The following is a 17,005-nucleotide window of genomic DNA, read 5'->3' on the forward strand; positions in this document are numbered from 1 at the left end:
AATGAAAAAGTCTATTCAAAAAACCAGTGGACCTTGAAAGAACCTTCGTTGTAGTTTGCTACTTCTGCCGGGAGGCACAGGCTGCCTCTGAAACCGGGAGCTGCCCCGGAGCCCGTGCAACACTCCGGGAGTCTCTGGCTACGTCGCTGTGGCCGTGGGATGGCTGCACAGCTCCTTGTTGCAAGATTGTTCTTAGAGCCTCCTGAGAACCTCTGGTGCTAGTGGCTGTTCTGATGCTTTCATCGCACGGGTTTGGTGACCACAACACAGCTGAGTCGTCCTGATCCCTTGCAATGTGCTACCTCAGAATCATGCTCTATAGACTGCATGATACTGAGTAATCTTTCCAGCTCGTAGGCACCTTCTTTTTGACTACTTAAAAAAATAAGTATAGTAGATTTTACACAGAAAGAGCCAACATCTCTGTTTTTCTTTAATTGCTTAACATATTTCTTTTTGTTTTTCACAAAGCATTTATTTTTTAAGAGAAAAAGGCAGGCAGACCCCAGGTTCCAAGAAGAATTGATAAAGGCTGCATGTAGCATGGTTGCCTTCAGCCAAATATCTTTTTGTAATTCAGTAATCATCAACTGGAAGTGTGATTGACTGAATTAAGTCTTCATATCTCACCAGTCCATTGTGTCCCACTTTGGCGTTCTTCAAAAGGGCATCCACTGTAAGCAATAGCAGATTAATTGAGCCACTTCAGTTTTCAGCTACCCAGACTATTTATTTCAGATCTTTAATTAGAATGTCAAATGGTGGATGGGTGGGAGGGAGGTGAAATTACGGTAATGCAACAGCTAAAGGAAACAATTGACAGAACAGGTGGTTCCCACATCACAAAGCACATGATGTAGGAACCTGGTTTGAACCAGGTTGAGGTCTGGAATACGACTAACTCCTAAGTACAGTATAGACCAGGGTCCCCAAGCCCTGGTCCATGGATCAGTACCAGGCTGCAGCATGCCAGCAACTGGGCCACACAAAGAAGCAAATCCCCATTCGCGAGATGCAGGCAGCACACAAAACCAGGCACCCTCTGGTCCGTGGAAAAACCTCTCCACGGCACCAGTCCCCGATGCCCAAAAGGTTGGTGACCTCTGGTATAGATCAGTAGCAATAAAACTTAGACCCATATACCGCTTTACAGCACTTTCCAGCCCTCTCTAAGCGATCTACAGTCAGCCTATTCTCCCTCCCCCCAAACAACCTGGGTCCTTGTTTTACCACGTCGGAAGGATGGAAGGCTGAGGCAATCTTGAGCCGGTCAGGATCGAACTCCTGGCTGTGCGCAGAGTTTGTCTGCAATAATGCATTCTAACCACTAGGCTACCAGATCTCAGTGGTGTTAAAACTAAGAATAACCTCTAGAGAGCCACGTAGATGCAGCAAACGCCTGGACCTGGACGGTGATTATTAGAAAGAAGATATCCAAGAAGGAGGAGAAATACTGATTAACCAAGAGCTTCTTGGTTGCTCCCAGCCACAAAATACGTTTTTATCCATGTTTCCTAGTCTATTAAACCACAAAATCACTAGCACTGCTTATTTCACACATCTCCCCTGCGTATCTGGCTGTTGATGGAGCTGCCTTTGGCTTAGGTCTCTTGATGTCTCTTAGCGCAGAATCTGAAACCCCAAAGCCCTTCAACAATTCCATGGAACTGAAGTGTTTATTATGTGGCAGAAAAAAATTAAAAATAGAGAAAATAATCATAAAATGTGTCTTGATTGATTCATTTTGAATTTTTAAAAAATCACTTATTAGTTTTTACCTGGAGTGCTTATTTTTTGGAATCTCTCCCCCCCCTTGCTGTTGAGGGTCCTAAAGGACAATGAAGATGTTCAGGTTCTTCTTCCCCTGAGACTAGAGATGCTTGGTTTTTAATGAACTCTACCAGTTCACAGAATCCTGGACCAATTTACCCCATCTATCATACTGAATGGAAACACTATGGAGTGGGAGGAAACCTGTGGGGGAAAAATGGCTTTACCGTTATGGTATGCTGGACTGTAATAGTTATACTGTTACTCTAGGAGATACAATATTCCCAACACAACTGGATGACAAATTCCCAGCAGCTGGGAAGATAGTTGCACACGTGTTCTCTTTCTGGCTGCTGCCTTTCCCCCACGGGAGTCTGGTACGTCTGCGGGGCATTTTACAACCCCTGGGTCACATTCAGCCCTTTGGCTGTCCCTGCCCAGTCTGCGTGAGGACAATCAGAAACCAGAAATCAAATGTAAACAAGTATATATACCAGGCATACAATGCAAGTGCATTGCTTTTTTATTTTGAAGGTGACCGCTATTTTCTTTTTAATTTATGTGTGTGCGCACGCGCGTGCATGCCTTCACAGCCCTGTTGGTTCCGCCCTTGACAACAGTCCCAGTTTCTGATGTGGCTCCTTGGGAAAAGTAATCACCCAGCCCTGATCTAAGGGAGATCAGATTGAGGAAGACTCAGGTACACAAACTAACATAGTTAGGAGGCAACGATTTGTAACAGCCATTGATTGCTCCCTCTTCCTGTGCAGTGGTAACTTGGTACTTGACTGCTTGAAAACTCATCGACTTTGGTTCTGGACTCATTCTGACATGGAAATGTTGTCCCAGTACTCGGCCTTTGTACTCAGCGTGCTGCTCTAGGAAGAGGGGAACGGCTGTGGGGAGCGAACAGGAAGCCAGCCATGCTGGGAAGGCCGCTGCAAAAGGAGGGGGTCAGCCACAGAGGGCAGACAGAAAGGCTATCCTGGCAGGCTCGCTCATATAAAAAAGGGGACAGACAGAAAGTTCTTCCCATCTGAAACGAAGGGTCGCCTGGTAAGTCACCTAGTTTGTTTAGGATTCGTCGCATCTCCCAGAATGAATGAACTCCAAATACCGAGGTACCACTGTGACTGGGAAAGGCCCTCTTCCAAGGGCCAAGGCACAGAGATCTTTGCAGGAGACTCACCTTCTTCTTTGGACAGCTTTTCTCCAAGGTTCATCAGCTTAGCTTGCAATTCAGCCACTGAGATGAATCCGGTCCTTTGCTGGTCCACCATTAACATGGCCAGGAGGATTTCATTCCTTGGATCTTCCTGCTGCATTTGCCTATACATGATGGTCAGGAAAGTTGAAAACTCCAGTTCTTCATTCACATCTGTAAGTGAGAAGGAGGCCAGCACTGTATAAGAAGATACTAGTAACGCCCATCACTCAGCCTGTCTCGCCATGTAAATCAGAGTAGCCTGCTTGTCATCCTAAAGCTGGTATGGAACCTAGAACCAAATGTCAGTGCCTTTGGAGTAAGGAAATGCACAAATACAGTTTAAAATAGTCTTCATACAATAAGGAATACAACAGAAAGTTTCTGATCTCCCCAAACTCTGCCAAGAGGGAAGAACCCTAGCCCTGCCTGCCTGCCTACGAGAAAAGTAGCTCTAGCTTTACAGAGATTCTACGCAGATTCCCAGTCATCCAGGTCATGGTTGTCCCAAAGGTGCTTTTTCAACAAGCAACTGGATTTCCTTGGTTTTTCCTTGAAAAAATTTCATTTCTCATCTAAGAAGCTTCTTCAGTTTTTCAGAAGGTTAAAGAAGATTCTTGGATGAGAAGCTAGAAGTCTTCAAAATAAAATAAAGAGAGCGCAGTTGGCTTTTGGAAAAGCACCTTTGGAATAGCTTTACAGACCTTGCTCCACCCCCACCCCCAAAAGGGTCAAGTATAGGCCCAGGTATAAAAAGGTGGCCCGTTTCTGCTCCAGGTGGACATCCTAGTTTTCCAGAATGACTTTTTTAAAAGGAAGGTTTAAAGATAAATAGTTTGAGGCTTTGAAAGTTTCCTCAAACTGTTCTGATCATCTTTTCTCCTGCATCATCACTCCATGATTAGAAAAGGATAATTCATATCCTTGAAAATGAACTGCATTTCATAGTTCGGCTGATCTTTCCTTAAAGTGTAGAATTGTTTTCATTTTATTTCTATAATACCAGAATAAAAAGAAAAAATTGCAGAACCATTTCAATGATGACTTATAGCAAGCTCTTCAAATTTCTTTAACAATTTTAGATGCTGACAAGAGTTCTAAAGATCTTCTTTGCCAGTGGTGACTATATTCAAGCAGAAGTCCAAAAAAGCTCCCAATTCGTTTAAACTGAATAAATCTGTGGAAGAAAAACTGCTGAGATTTGCATTTCAAAAGCTTACCATGTTCCCAGCTTAGAAAATTACCTTAGAAGGGTAAAAATGCTACAAGGCAAGAATGGAAGATTACTTTCAAAAGGATTTATTTTCTTTAGAAAGATAACAAACCACGCACTACTAGAAGACATATATAGCTCCAGGCTGAACGGTGCATTCTTGGTATTCTCTGAGCTGGATTGTAGAACAGCAGTCCCCAACCCCGGTCCATGGTGGCCTGTTGGGAACCAGGCTGCACAAGCGAGCAAGTGAAGCTTCATCTGCGCATGCACAGGATCTAGGTCACGTGTGCAAAACCGTTCCTCCTTCCCGTCTATGGAAGACAATTTTATTCCCCAAACCGGTCCCTGGAGCCACAAAGGTTGGGGACCGCTGCTATATGACATTCTTGCAGATGTTTTGTTACCAATGCATCCACTGATGTTACTTGGACAAATAATGAAATTTGCTGCAGAAAAAGAACCCAACTCAGAGAATCCTGAGAACCGAACAAATAAATGGATATGAAGAGCAGGATGTGTGACAAAGCAAATGTTGTAAAGACTGCACGAGGTTATAGTACTGCAAATTTGGCCACAGAAATATTATTTCAAAACTGCTGAACTGTATAGAATATTCTGAACAGAGCTGAGATGGGAAAGCTTAAAATAAAGAGAAAGGTTTCCCCTGTCCAGTCATGCCCAATTCTAGGGGCTGCTGCTCATCTCCGTGTCTTAGCTGAGGAAGCTGGTGTCCAAAAACACCTCCCTGGTCAAGTGGCCAGCATGACTACATGCCGAGGCTCACAGGACACTGTTACCTTCCCACCGAAGGTAGTAAAATGAGTACTATTTATCTACTCACATTTGCGTGCTTTCAAACTGATAGGTGGGCAGGACCTGGAGCGAGGAACGGGAGCTCACGCTGCCTCACGACACTCAGGTCTGGAGTCCAGGTGGTCAATTTTCCAGCTGATAAGCTCAGCATCTTTACCCTCTGAGCTATCATGTCCCCTTAGGCAAGCTTTATGAAGCTAGAATTTGCAGGGTTTTTAAAAAAAATTGGAATGTGAAGTTGAAATTTTCCACCTCTATCCTGCCTTTTTGGAGATGGAGAATTTTAAATTGTCCCACTTTATGTTAGAAAGGATGGCATTGTCCCAATTAGACCCTGTGCACAATCTGGGGATCCTTCTTGACTCACGACTTCTGCTCAAGGAGCACGTTGCAGCCAAGGCTAGGAAGGCCACTGCACTTTTGTATTGTGTCCCAGTTGCACCTGTTACTTGATTGGCGGTTTTTACTCTCAGCCACTCCCAAAAGGACTACTGTAATGCACACTGTAAACTGCCTCGGCTGCCCTTGAGCATGCAAAATACAGGGCTGCAGGCAGCTATGCATGCCCTAGAATGGCGCATGACTCCTCTGATCCATGAGCTGCACAGGCTGCCAGTTTGTTTCCAGGCTCAGTTCAAGGGGCTGGTTTTGATTTTTAAAGGCCTACTTGGCATGGAGCTATTTCAGGGAGCACACCTCCCCGTCCCATCAACTGGGATACAAACTCTGCAGGGAGTGGGAGATCAAACACGTTCCTAGCTGACAACTTTGTCATACAAAAGGTAGAGAAGGGAACTAGGGGGACAGCTATACTGGACCTACTTCTTACTAATGGGATGAAATAGTTGAGGAAGTAGAAGATAGAAACTTGGGGGGGAGGGGAGTGACCACGACATACTTGAATTCACCATAAAGCAACTAAACCAAGCCAGACTAGAGTTTTAATAGAACTGACACAAAGAAAAGGGAGTAAAGATATTCTCCAAAGCACCTGCATACTGCATCCAGTTTTGGTTACCATGATGTAAAAAAAATGCTGAGACTCTGGAAAGAGTGCAGAGAAGAGCAACAAAGATGGACTTCCGGTTTTGCGCCTGCAGCACATGGCCATGCAAAAGCAGACCTCCGCTCCCCACGGCTAGTTTCTTCATGCTTGGGGGACCCTAGATGGGTCCGAAGTTGCCCCGGAGAGGTGACCATGAGGGAGGGGTGCCCCGTTGATCATAAAGTGACAGCAATCGCTTCGTTTGATCTGGGGAAAGCCCTCTGAACCTGACAGGAGAAAGGCAAGCGTGAGATCAGCATCTAGCCCAAGCTGCTTGCAGCCGAAGTCCCAGAGCATGAACGTAAACATCAGTGAACAGCATGCTTGGAATTGGTGAGAGTTCTGATCTTTTTTCTTCTATCTACTATCTAAATCCTTCAAAAGATCCCCTAAGCAAGAAAACCTCCAGAAGTGAAGGGAGGGGACTATATCCCCATTCCCTGACAAATGGAAGCGACGAATTAATATTAAAGGAGAGAAGAAATATATTGAAATTTGGTTTAAAATACTCCAGTCTGGACAAATTTAGGAACTGAAAAACTGTCAAGATTATACCCTAATTTTTTTTTGATGGAATTATAAAAATATATAACAAAAATAACTTTTTGATTGAAAGAAAAACTAAAAAAAGTAATAACTGCTGACATCTAGTGGAGACTCAGAGAATAGAACACTAACAATAAGGACTCAGAAATTGGCAGAGAGCCTAGAAACAAAGAAAAAGTTGTTCCTTTGAATTTGAAATAAACTTGAAGACAGCTGGGAACAAAGGAAGAGCCAGCTATAAGATTAAAAAGTGTTTGAAAGGGAAAAAAACACCTGGACTGTTGCTTAAATCTAAGAACCATTTATGGAAAAGAAAAACCTTGGCTTTTTGGCTAATCTTTTAGAGGAGAATCTGTAGGAAGGATTTAAAGTGGCTTAACATATTGAAGTGTAATTTTGACTGACTGATAAATTGACTTTTGAATTAAAACATTGATGAAAGATTATTTGAAGGGGGGGAGACAACATGGATATCACATACGTATTAAAAAATGACAGGATGCCACATTCAATATTTTCTCATGTATGTCTTCCACTTTGAGAGCGGGCAACTAAATTTCATTTTTGATGTGTGCCATTGTGCCCACAGTAAAAAAACCCAAAACAGTAAAGCTTATCCTATCCTATCCTATCCTATCCTATCCTATCCTATCCTATCCTATCCTATCCTATCCTATCCTATCCTATCCTATCTTTTGAAGGACGTAGCCTGGAAGATCAAGGCCTCCAAAAGCAATACTTCAAGACAAGTTAAATATATGTAATGTTAGGACAAATACAAATGACAATAGACTCAAACCACGAGGAATTCCGAAACAACAAGCATATTTCCAATCTAAATTTACAATTAAAAAACACCCAGGAAATAACAACAAAGGCACAAATGAGCCAGACAGCAGACTACAAATTAGAAGAGTGTGATCAAATTGATGAAACAACAAAGGAAAAGAATTACAATTTGACACAAACAGGAAAAAATCTTCAAGGTTCTGAGACAACAAGAAAAATAGAATTATCAGAAGAACAATCAAAGTTTGGGAGACAGAAAGTATTTATCTTACTTACTTCATCTTTGGTATTCCCAACAACATTTGTAAAAATACAGGAACTGCTGGGTAAGCGGATTACATCAACTTGGAAAATTACTCGGCAAAAGAAGAAGACTGGAGACAGATACAGGAGATTTGACTCGCCCTACCAGATGGACGTGAATAAACATTTGTTTGAATATGGGTAAAAGAACAGAGAATGTTGAACACAAAGGGGGCCTTATAACAAGAAGGATAAGAGATTTAAGTAATATAATATGTTTTATAATATATGAAATGTTAAAATAGTAGCGATGTAACTTTTATTAACATATGTGAAATATAAACTGATTAAAAAGGATGTTATATCTAGATATTTTAAGTTAGATAAAAAGTATAGTATTTTTACAATGCCTGATACAAAATATTGGGAGGATGTACCTGAATGGAAAAATTTGGACAGTTAGATGACTAATATGAAGAAATTATGACTGACAAGAATTGGATTGAATATAAGGGAATTTAAGCAAACAAAAATTATAAAAATAGGATGTATGCTGAACTAACGAGATGATGGTTATGAGAATAATATAAGCTGAAAAAATGTTATATATGGAGATTATTATTATTTGTATAAATATAAAAAATGCCTATATCTAATCATTTATACACTGAGAATATTAAGAATTATATTTTGACTAAGGTTGAAGAAGGAGAATACAAATGGGAGAAGGGAAGATCAAAAATTTATCATTAATATATTAATTATGGAATTATCAAATTTAATTATTGATTGTTAATTAATTACTATTGTCCTTTTTTTCTTGTTAAAATATAAACCAAGACAACACGCTGTACACCAGGCACTGGAGATTGTTATAGTTAAAAACTAATAAAATATCTATAAAAAAACAAAAAAACAAAGATGATTAGGGGATTGGAGGCTAAAACATGTGGAACAGTTGCAGGAATTGAGTAGGTCTAGTTTAATGACAAAAAAGGACCAGGGGAGACATGACACCAGTCTTCCAATATCTGAGGAGCTCCTACAGAGAGGAGTGGGTCAAACTATTTTCCAAAGCACCGGAAGGCAGGACAAGAAGCAAAGGAGGGTTCTTGTCTGGAGGCACTTAAGAAGAGACTGGACAACCAGCAGGTGGTTGGACTAGATGACATCCAAAGTCCTTCCAACTCTGTAATTCTGTGTTATTTCAGCCCCTTTATTAATGATCCTTAATGTAGACCTTTCTGTTTTCTCATCTGCTGAACTTTTAAGATGAATTAGTACATTTATAGCAGAACATTAGAACAGAATAGCATTTATATTTGTAGAGAGCCCGAGGCAGTTCCTGCTTTGTCACACATAAATTTTAAAGGTAAAAGGAAATCAGCCTCTAGTATCAGCATCATAATAGAAAAATGTGCTCAGCTTGAATTATTATGCATTTTCCAGGTTCAATTAAGACTTGTGGGCTTCGATTCCCAGTATTCCCTGGCCAGCCGTGCTTGCCATGTTTGGAGCCCCCTGCTTCGCACCATGGATATTCAGCTGCATCCCCTGGAGCCTTTCCAAATAGTGCCACTGGCACACTCTTTTTCTGTGGTAGAAGAACACGTGACTGGGAATGTACATTTAATCTTAATTAAATATGCAAATTTGGCTGATCTCCAAATGTTGGGGGGGGGACGGCAGAGGAAAGGCAGGGAGACACTTACCGATTTTGTGGAGCTGAAGGTGCCTGGCCACCTCTCCTAGAGTTGGGCTAGTGCCCAAACTGCGCATGACAACCACCAGATCGCTGGCCTTGATTTTGCCTTTCTGCCTTTTGTCATACAGAGAAAAACATTCCTTGAATTCTGTTCAGGAGAAAAAGAGAAGGTCCACCGGATGATTTCTGAGGCAGGGAATGCCCTGCTCTCCTTGGGCGAAGCTAAGCTGTGGCCTGAACTCTCCACAGTAGGGAGGATAAACCCTAAAGATTATTTTAATTCCTACTGAATTTAAAAGAAATTCATTATGGTGAGGTTATTATGACTATATCCTTAAAAGCCCAGATGTCTTCATCCTTGACTTTTGGTGGGCAGAGAAGTGTCCACAAGGTTTTCTTGGCAGGGTTGACCATCCTCATCTTCTCTTATGTCTTCCTGACCTCTTAGTTTTAGCCTACAACTAGGAGCCTTCCTTCTAGCCTCCATCCAGGCGCAAACCAAGAGATGTCCTGCTTCGTTTTTGAACTCAAACAAGGTCACTCAGGGGCTGTTACTTGCTGAGACATTTATTTATTAAATTTGTATGCTGCCCATCTCACAGTTCAAGGCAAAGTCACGCACATATTATTTAATTATTAGATCCTTTCTCCAGATAGGGTATATAACATTCTGTCCTCAGTTTTTCCCCACAACAAATCCCGTGAGCTTTTTTCATCTGAGAGTGCAGGTAGTTTCAACTTACAACAATAATGGAGCCAACCCATTACGGTCATAAGTTGTGATGGTCTTAAAGTGGGTCACCACACGACTGACCTGATTTTATGAGCTTTTCAGTGGTGGTCATAAAGTTGCCACTTAGTCATTAAGCGACTGCCCAGGTTGTTAAGCAAACCCATTATTCACTATGGGGCATTTTTGTAGAAAACTGGATGTAAAGACTGGGTTTTGGCAAAAACTGCAAATGGCCATTAATGCAGGCTGGTTGCTGAGTGTCCAAAATGTTGTCCCATGACTATGAAGAGGGATGACCATCAGAACTGTGGAGCTGGACTATAAGTACCTTTTTTTGGGGGGAGGGGGTGTCTGTTGTAACTTTGAAGGGTTGCTAAGCAACTGGTCATAAGTCAAGGACTATCTGTAGTTGGTCTAGGTCAGGGGTCAGCAAACTGAAACAGTGAAAGAGCCACTCGGAACCGGTTCCCTCACAAAAGGAAAAACTGGGAGCCGCAAAAAATGTGTGCGCATGCGCATACATGCGCGCATGCGCAGAACAGGGTTTGACTGAAGAGTGGAGCCAAGGCGAGATATGCACCTACCCTGCATATTTGAATTGATTGGTTGAACTTTTTTAGTCCCACTTTTTTTTGGACTGCACATGGCAGAGGACTGGGAGCCGCAGGAGACAGCTGAAAGAGCCGCATGCGGCTCTGGAGCCGCGGGTTGCAGACCTGTGGTCTAGGTCAACCAATGAGCTTCCATGGCTAATAATGGACTTGAATCTGAGTTTCTATGGTTTCTATGAAAATAATGGTGTTTGGAAGAAACCATCAGAGACATAAGTGGCAATTAGATGGTGAACCAATTGAGCAGGTTAATACCTTTGTATATTTGGGAGTAACTTTTTCCAAGACTGGATCTTGGGCTTGCCATCATCAACGAAGTACATTTAGAGCAAAAGCCCGTTTGAATTTATTGCTCAAACTAAAGAACCATAGTTACCCAGGGTCCCTAGCTCCACTACTCAAAGTTTATAAGGCTAAGGTTACGACAATGCTCTTGTATGGAGCAGAAATTTGGGTTCTTTATTCAACCACAGCTTTAGAACAAACACAGTCCCAGCATCTGAGATGTATTTTGGGTGTAGATCCAAGAACATCTGCTGCAGCAGTTAGAGCTGAATTGGGAATTCATACAATTCAGGCATTATCTAAAATTAGAGCTTATAACTACTGGTGCAAAGTTAATGAAATGGAGACTGATAGACTCCCCAAATTATGCCTACTAGAGCAAATAAAACTGCAATCACAAATCTCCTGGATCACCAAACTAACAAATTTTGTAAGAAGCTGTGGCCTTCCTGTTTCTTGCGTAACAGGAGAACAATCTAAAAAAAGAGTTGCCCAAAGAATTAAGGATATAGAAGCACAAACTGATATAGCTATCCTTAGTAAGGTGGGTAACTTGAAATGGCTGAGTAAATACAAATGTACTTTTCAAGTGGACAGTTATTTGAAGTCACAACTCCCAAAACATCTTAGGGAGATATTTACGAGAGCGAGATTCGAACAGCTTGATACAATGGTCAGATATGGGAGATTTCATGCTATACCGTACAATGAGCGTCTCTGCATTTGCAGAGCGGCAGAGGTAGAGGACCTGGCTCACATCCTATTTGACTGTTGTTTGTATAAGAGGGTGAGAGACAGGTATCTTGGTCTATATACCAAACGAATGACCCATTGGGATCCCCATATTAAAATAACTTACCTTATGTCCGGCCAGAACTTGAAAAGAACATTCAACGTAGCACAGTATTTAAACAAAATGATCCAGTTAAGATCTGCATATGTGGGACTGATTGGGGTAGATTGTAAGGGCGACTCCGAAATATAATGTTACCATATTTATCTATATCTTAAATTTGTATTTTATTACTATTTTAACTTAAATTGTATTTTAATTCCATTTTAAATTGTATTTTATCAAATTCCATTTCGGATTGTTTTTATCTAGTTTCGGTGACGGTTTGTTGCTGGAACTTTGTACTTTGATATGGCCCAAGGGCTAATCAATAAAAGTTGTTGTTGTTGGACTTGAATCTGAGTTTCTATGGTCTGGTCCAATATCTCAACCCCAGCACTTATTACGCTAGCTAATGTGGTATACCAAGCCCTACATGCAGGTGACCTTCTGGCCCTCCTATCTTAGCTGATGGTTGGTGCCCCTTTGAGTCCGAGCCATTAGCAGTGACCTTGAAAGTGCCCCCACCCATAAGGGAAGCTTGCCTTTCTTTCAGAATCCTACCGTGTCCCTTCTGTCCTGGCATTTATGCTTTTTTTCCCCAGGCAATATAATTGCTATCTAGCAACTCTTTGAAAGGACAATACAAGAGGTCATTGACGTACTAACATAGCACTGAAACGCAAGGCAAGAATTTTAAAGAATGCAAGGAGTGCAACCGACAATCTTCAGATGGGCAGGAACTTTTTAGCTAGGGATCAGTTTCAGATTTCATAGATGAAATTGTACAAAAATATTTTCCATCACATGTTTTTGAGATAAGTTGACACATCAATGGGCAAGGAATCTAAAACAACCCCAAATGGAAATCAGTGCAACATATGGTCTTACAAATTATTTCATACAGAAATGGAAAGGGATCTGACCTATCACCCCAGAAAGCTGGTGTGAAGTTTCCTCAAGGAAGACTAGGACGCCAGAAATAAAAGAGAAGGTAGGAAGATTCCCTTTTGAAATGAGAAAGATACGTACCATTGATCTGATCCTGGGTTAGAAATTTTGCCTGCAAGACAAAAAGGAAAAACAACAATGAAATAACTTCATTCTGCTCTACAAAATAAAATTCCCCACCCAGCCAGCCACAATCCTGGGCAAATTGTCCGCAGTCACCATTGGAAGGTTTTGGGGTGCAGATGCTGGTTCTTCCCTGGCTGCCCTGCCTGCTTTCCACGCCCAGCTTCCTGTCTGATGAAGGGGCGAAGTCCGCTCATCCCAGAGAGCGATAGCAGGTGTAATAAATACCTTTTGCTGTCATGGATATAAACCAGGTTGCAGGTCAAATTTCAGCTGAAGTGATAGCTGCCAGGTAAACAACAGCAACCAAATTTAGACTGTTCTTCATTTGCAGGAATTATTTTTCAGCTCTCTCTTCTTGACAAGGACTTGAATTTTTTACTGCATAGTGTGTAGATAACAACATCATCTCCAACTATTCAGTTGGATGCCAGTGGCTTCATAGTCTCCAGCCTCTTCCAAGACAGTTCAACGCAAGTGCGCTCATTAGCCAAGCCTTAACATGTTGCTGAACACAAAAAGAGCTCCGTCCATTACAAGACTGCTTTCTAGGCATTAGAACAGTCTGAAAGGGCGAAATGGCTGAACATTCAGAGTGCTCTACCTAAAATTTCCTTTTTGTTTTTTCCAGGAGACATTTTGAGTACAATTACCAATGGCAGTACAAGAATATATTTTGACTCTTGTGACACAGAGGTGAAGAGGTGAAGAGGTTCAAGGTGTTAGTGATGACTTACAAAGCCCTTCATGGCATGGGTCCGGATTACCTACGGCAACACCTGCGGCCGGCGTCAACTTCCCTCCGTCCAGTGCGCTCCCACAGAGAGGGCCTCCTCAGGGTGCCGCCGATCAAAGAATGCCGATTGGTGACCCCCAGGGGGAGAGCGTTCTCTGTGGGCGCGCCAGACCTTTGGAACAGCTTACCGGTTGAGCTCCGGACGGCCCCCGACCTTCGCTCCTTCCGGCGCGATCTCAAAACTTTCTTTTTCGAACAAGCTGGCCTGGTCTGACGGGATGGGGTTGGGTTTTTATAAATAGTTTTAATTGTAATATGTATTAATTTTAAGGGCATAATGTTTAATGGCTTTTTAATTTTTGTATAATATTTTTATTGTGTATTGCCCTGTTCACCGCCCTGAGTCCTTCGGGAGAAGGGCGGTATAGAAATCAAATTATTAAATTAAATTAAATTAAAGAGGGGCTAACCAACAGTATCTCCCTCATTAATGAGAGGAAATTGCCACCATCTTGGGTTGCCTGGATTGGTTCAAGGGCTGCCTAGAAGCTTGTGCATCAAGCACAATCAATAAATATAACCAATTCAGCAATAAGTAAATCTTAGATTCATGAAATGTGAGGGTTGAAAGGGATTTTGGAGATCATCTAGTCTAATCCCCTGCCCATTGCAGGAACCTGTTACTTCAACAAACCTGAGGGATGGCCATCTAGTTTCTGCTGAAACAGAAAGAACAGGGTAGAATAGCTAATGACCCTCTTTTACCAGTCTGCTATAGAGAGCGTCCTCTCATACTGAAAGAAATGGAGGTAGTGACAGATTTTATTTTCCTGGGCTCCAAGATCACTGCAGATGGGGACTGTAGCCAAGAAATTAAAAGACGCTTGCTCCTGGGGAGGAAAGCCATGGCAAATCTAGACAGCACACTAAAAAGCAGAGACATCACCCTGCCAACAAAAGTGCGTATAGTCAAGGCTATGGTCTTCCCAGTTGTGATGTATGGCTGTGAAAGTTGGACCATAAGAAAGGCTGAGCGCCAAAGAATTGAAGCCTTTGAACTATGGTGCTGGAGAAGACTCCTGCGAGTCCCTTGGACTGCCAGGCGATCAAACCGGTCAGTCCTAGAGGAGATCAACCCTGACTGCTCTTTAGAAGGCCAGATCCTGAAGCTAAAACTCAAATACTTTGGCCACCTAATGAGAAGGAAGGACTCACTGGAGAAGAGCCTAATGCTGGGAAAGATTGAGGGCACTAGAAGAAGGGGACGACAGAGAATGAGGTGGCTGGATGGAGTCCCTGAAGCAGGAGGTGTGAGCTTAAATGGACTCCAGAAGATGGTAGAGGACAGGAAGGCCTGGAGGAACATTGTCCATAGGGTTGCGATGGGTTGGACTTCACAGCTAACAACAACAATGCTGGTCTGACAGCCACGGATAGGAAAGCATTACAGAGGGTGGTGAGCACAGCACAAGTCATTGTGGGCTGTCCCCTGACACCACTGGATGACCTCGCCAGGGGACGTTGCCTTGGAAGAGTGAGGAAAATCCTCAGGGACGACTCACACCCTGGACGGTATCTCTTTACTCTCCTACCATCAGGTAGGAGATACAGGAGTACAGCCAGCTGTACCAACAGGCTGAAGAACAGCTTTTATCCATGGGCTGTCAGGCTTTTGAATGGGAAATAATTTTATAGACTTTATGCATGATTGACTTGCGAGGCTGGTGTGTTGTGCAATTAGCTCACATGGTGTAATAAGATGGAGGGTTTGTGTCACTGTAAGTTGGGGGGGCACGGAGGCTCAGCCAATCTCAACGTATACATGCACTTTGCAATAAAGGTTCATTCATTTTGAGCAAAGGAGAGTCCACCTCCTCCTGAGGCAGATGGTTCCATTGCTGAAGAATTTATATTAACCTTTATTGTGGGAGAACCGCATTAGCCCATAGTAGCCAAAAATCAAAGGAGTCCAGTGGCACCTTTACAGTCCAACGCATTTTAGCCAAGGCCCCAAAGGGTCATGAGATCTATGAGGCCCCATCACTCCAGGAGGCTGAATAGTTCCTCATTTTCAATTGGATCTCTCTAGGTAAAGCCTCTACTCTCTGGTTCTTGTCCTATTCTCAGATACTACAGAGGATAGTAATAAATTCATTTGTCTTCTCTGGGGGACAACAACCTTTCAAGTGGTAGAAGACTGGTGTCATGTCTCCCTTTTCTAAACTAAGCATATCCAGGTCTTGTCCACAAGCCCCTCACAATGTATGTTTTTCTTTTTTGCACAGCACTCTTTCCAGTTCTTCAGCATCTTTATGGTGCCAAGAAATAGAAAATGTACCGAGTCACGGTCCAACAACTGCAAAATAGAAATGAGATCTTCCCTGAAATTTCCTAACAGCGAGGACAATTAACCAAGGGAACAGCTTGCCTCCAGAAATTGTGGGCACCTCCATCCCTGTCAACAAAAGTGCGTATAGTCAAGGCTATGGTCTTCCCAGTTGCAATGTATGGCAGTGAAAGTTGGACCATAAGAAAGGCTGAGCGCCAAAGAATTGAGGCCTTTGAACTCTGGTGCTGGAGAAGACTCCTGTGAGTCCCTTGGACTGCAAGGTGATCAAACCAGTCAGTCCTAGAGGAGATCAACCCTCACTGCTCTTTAGAAGGCCAGATCCTGAAGCTAAAACTCAAATACTTTGGCCACCTAATGAGAAGGAAGGACTCACTGGAGAAGAGCCTAATGCTGGGAAAGATAGAAGAAGGGGACAACAGAGAATGAGGTGGCTGGATGGAGTCACGGAAGCAGTAGGCGTGAGCCTAAATGGACTCCAGAAGATGGTAGAGGACAGGAAGGCCTGGAGGAACATTGTCCATAGGGTCGCGATGGGTTGGACACGACTTCGCAGCTAACAACAACCATCCCTGGAGGTTTTTAAGGAGAGACTAGAGCTAGTAACTTGTCTGAAATAATAGATTCTCTTGCTTGAGCAGGGGGCTGGACTAGAAGACCTCCAAGGTCCCTTCCAGTTCTATTCTATTCTATTCTATTCTATTCTATTCTATTCTATTCTATTCTATTCTATTCTAAATTTCTAAACTTCTATCGATGCAGCCTTGGATTCACTCTTGTTGTTTTGCAGCTGATCACACTATTGGTTCATGTTCTGTTGTAACCTCCAAGACACCCAGGTTCTTTTCATGTATGTGTGGTCCAGTGAAATCTCCTCCATTCCATATTCTTGCCTTTAATTTGCTCTACCCAAATGCATTTTCCATGCTTTGCATTTCTCCACATTGTAGGTCATCTTCCTGATTTTTGCTTAGTGTTCCTACTTGTGATGGGATTCTCCTGAACCTTGATACTGTTCTCTAAGCTGATTGTTATCTGCTTATTTTATGTAACCTC

At 42.5% G+C, this 17,005-nt stretch overlaps 1 protein-coding gene across 2 annotated transcripts; it reads right to left on the reverse strand.

Annotated features, from left to right (window-relative positions):
• Window positions 1–282: 282 nt before the first annotated feature.
• Window positions 283–9,405, reverse strand: CALML4 (calmodulin like 4; the record flags this gene model as incomplete). 2 transcript variants are annotated; one of them, XM_081337342.1, is made up of 3 exons in its annotated part: window positions 283–674; window positions 2,960–3,148; window positions 9,339–9,405. In XM_081337342.1, 3 exons carry the CDS (start codon window positions 9,403–9,405, stop codon window positions 577–579), a joined length of 354 nt encoding a protein of 117 aa, XP_081193468.1. In that variant the 3' UTR covers window positions 283–576. The 2 variants fall into 2 exon arrangements, with proteins under 2 accessions (XP_081193468.1, XP_081193469.1); XM_081337343.1 differs by lacking the exon at window positions 9,339–9,405 and adding an exon at window positions 5,995–6,089.
• Between the last annotated feature and the right edge of the window lie 7,600 nt (window positions 9,406–17,005).

The sequence above is a fragment of the Vipera berus genome (assembly GCF_964194415.1).
Source record: "Vipera berus genome assembly, chromosome: 12".
Classification (NCBI taxonomy): Eukaryota; Metazoa; Chordata; class Lepidosauria; order Squamata; family Viperidae; genus Vipera; species Vipera berus.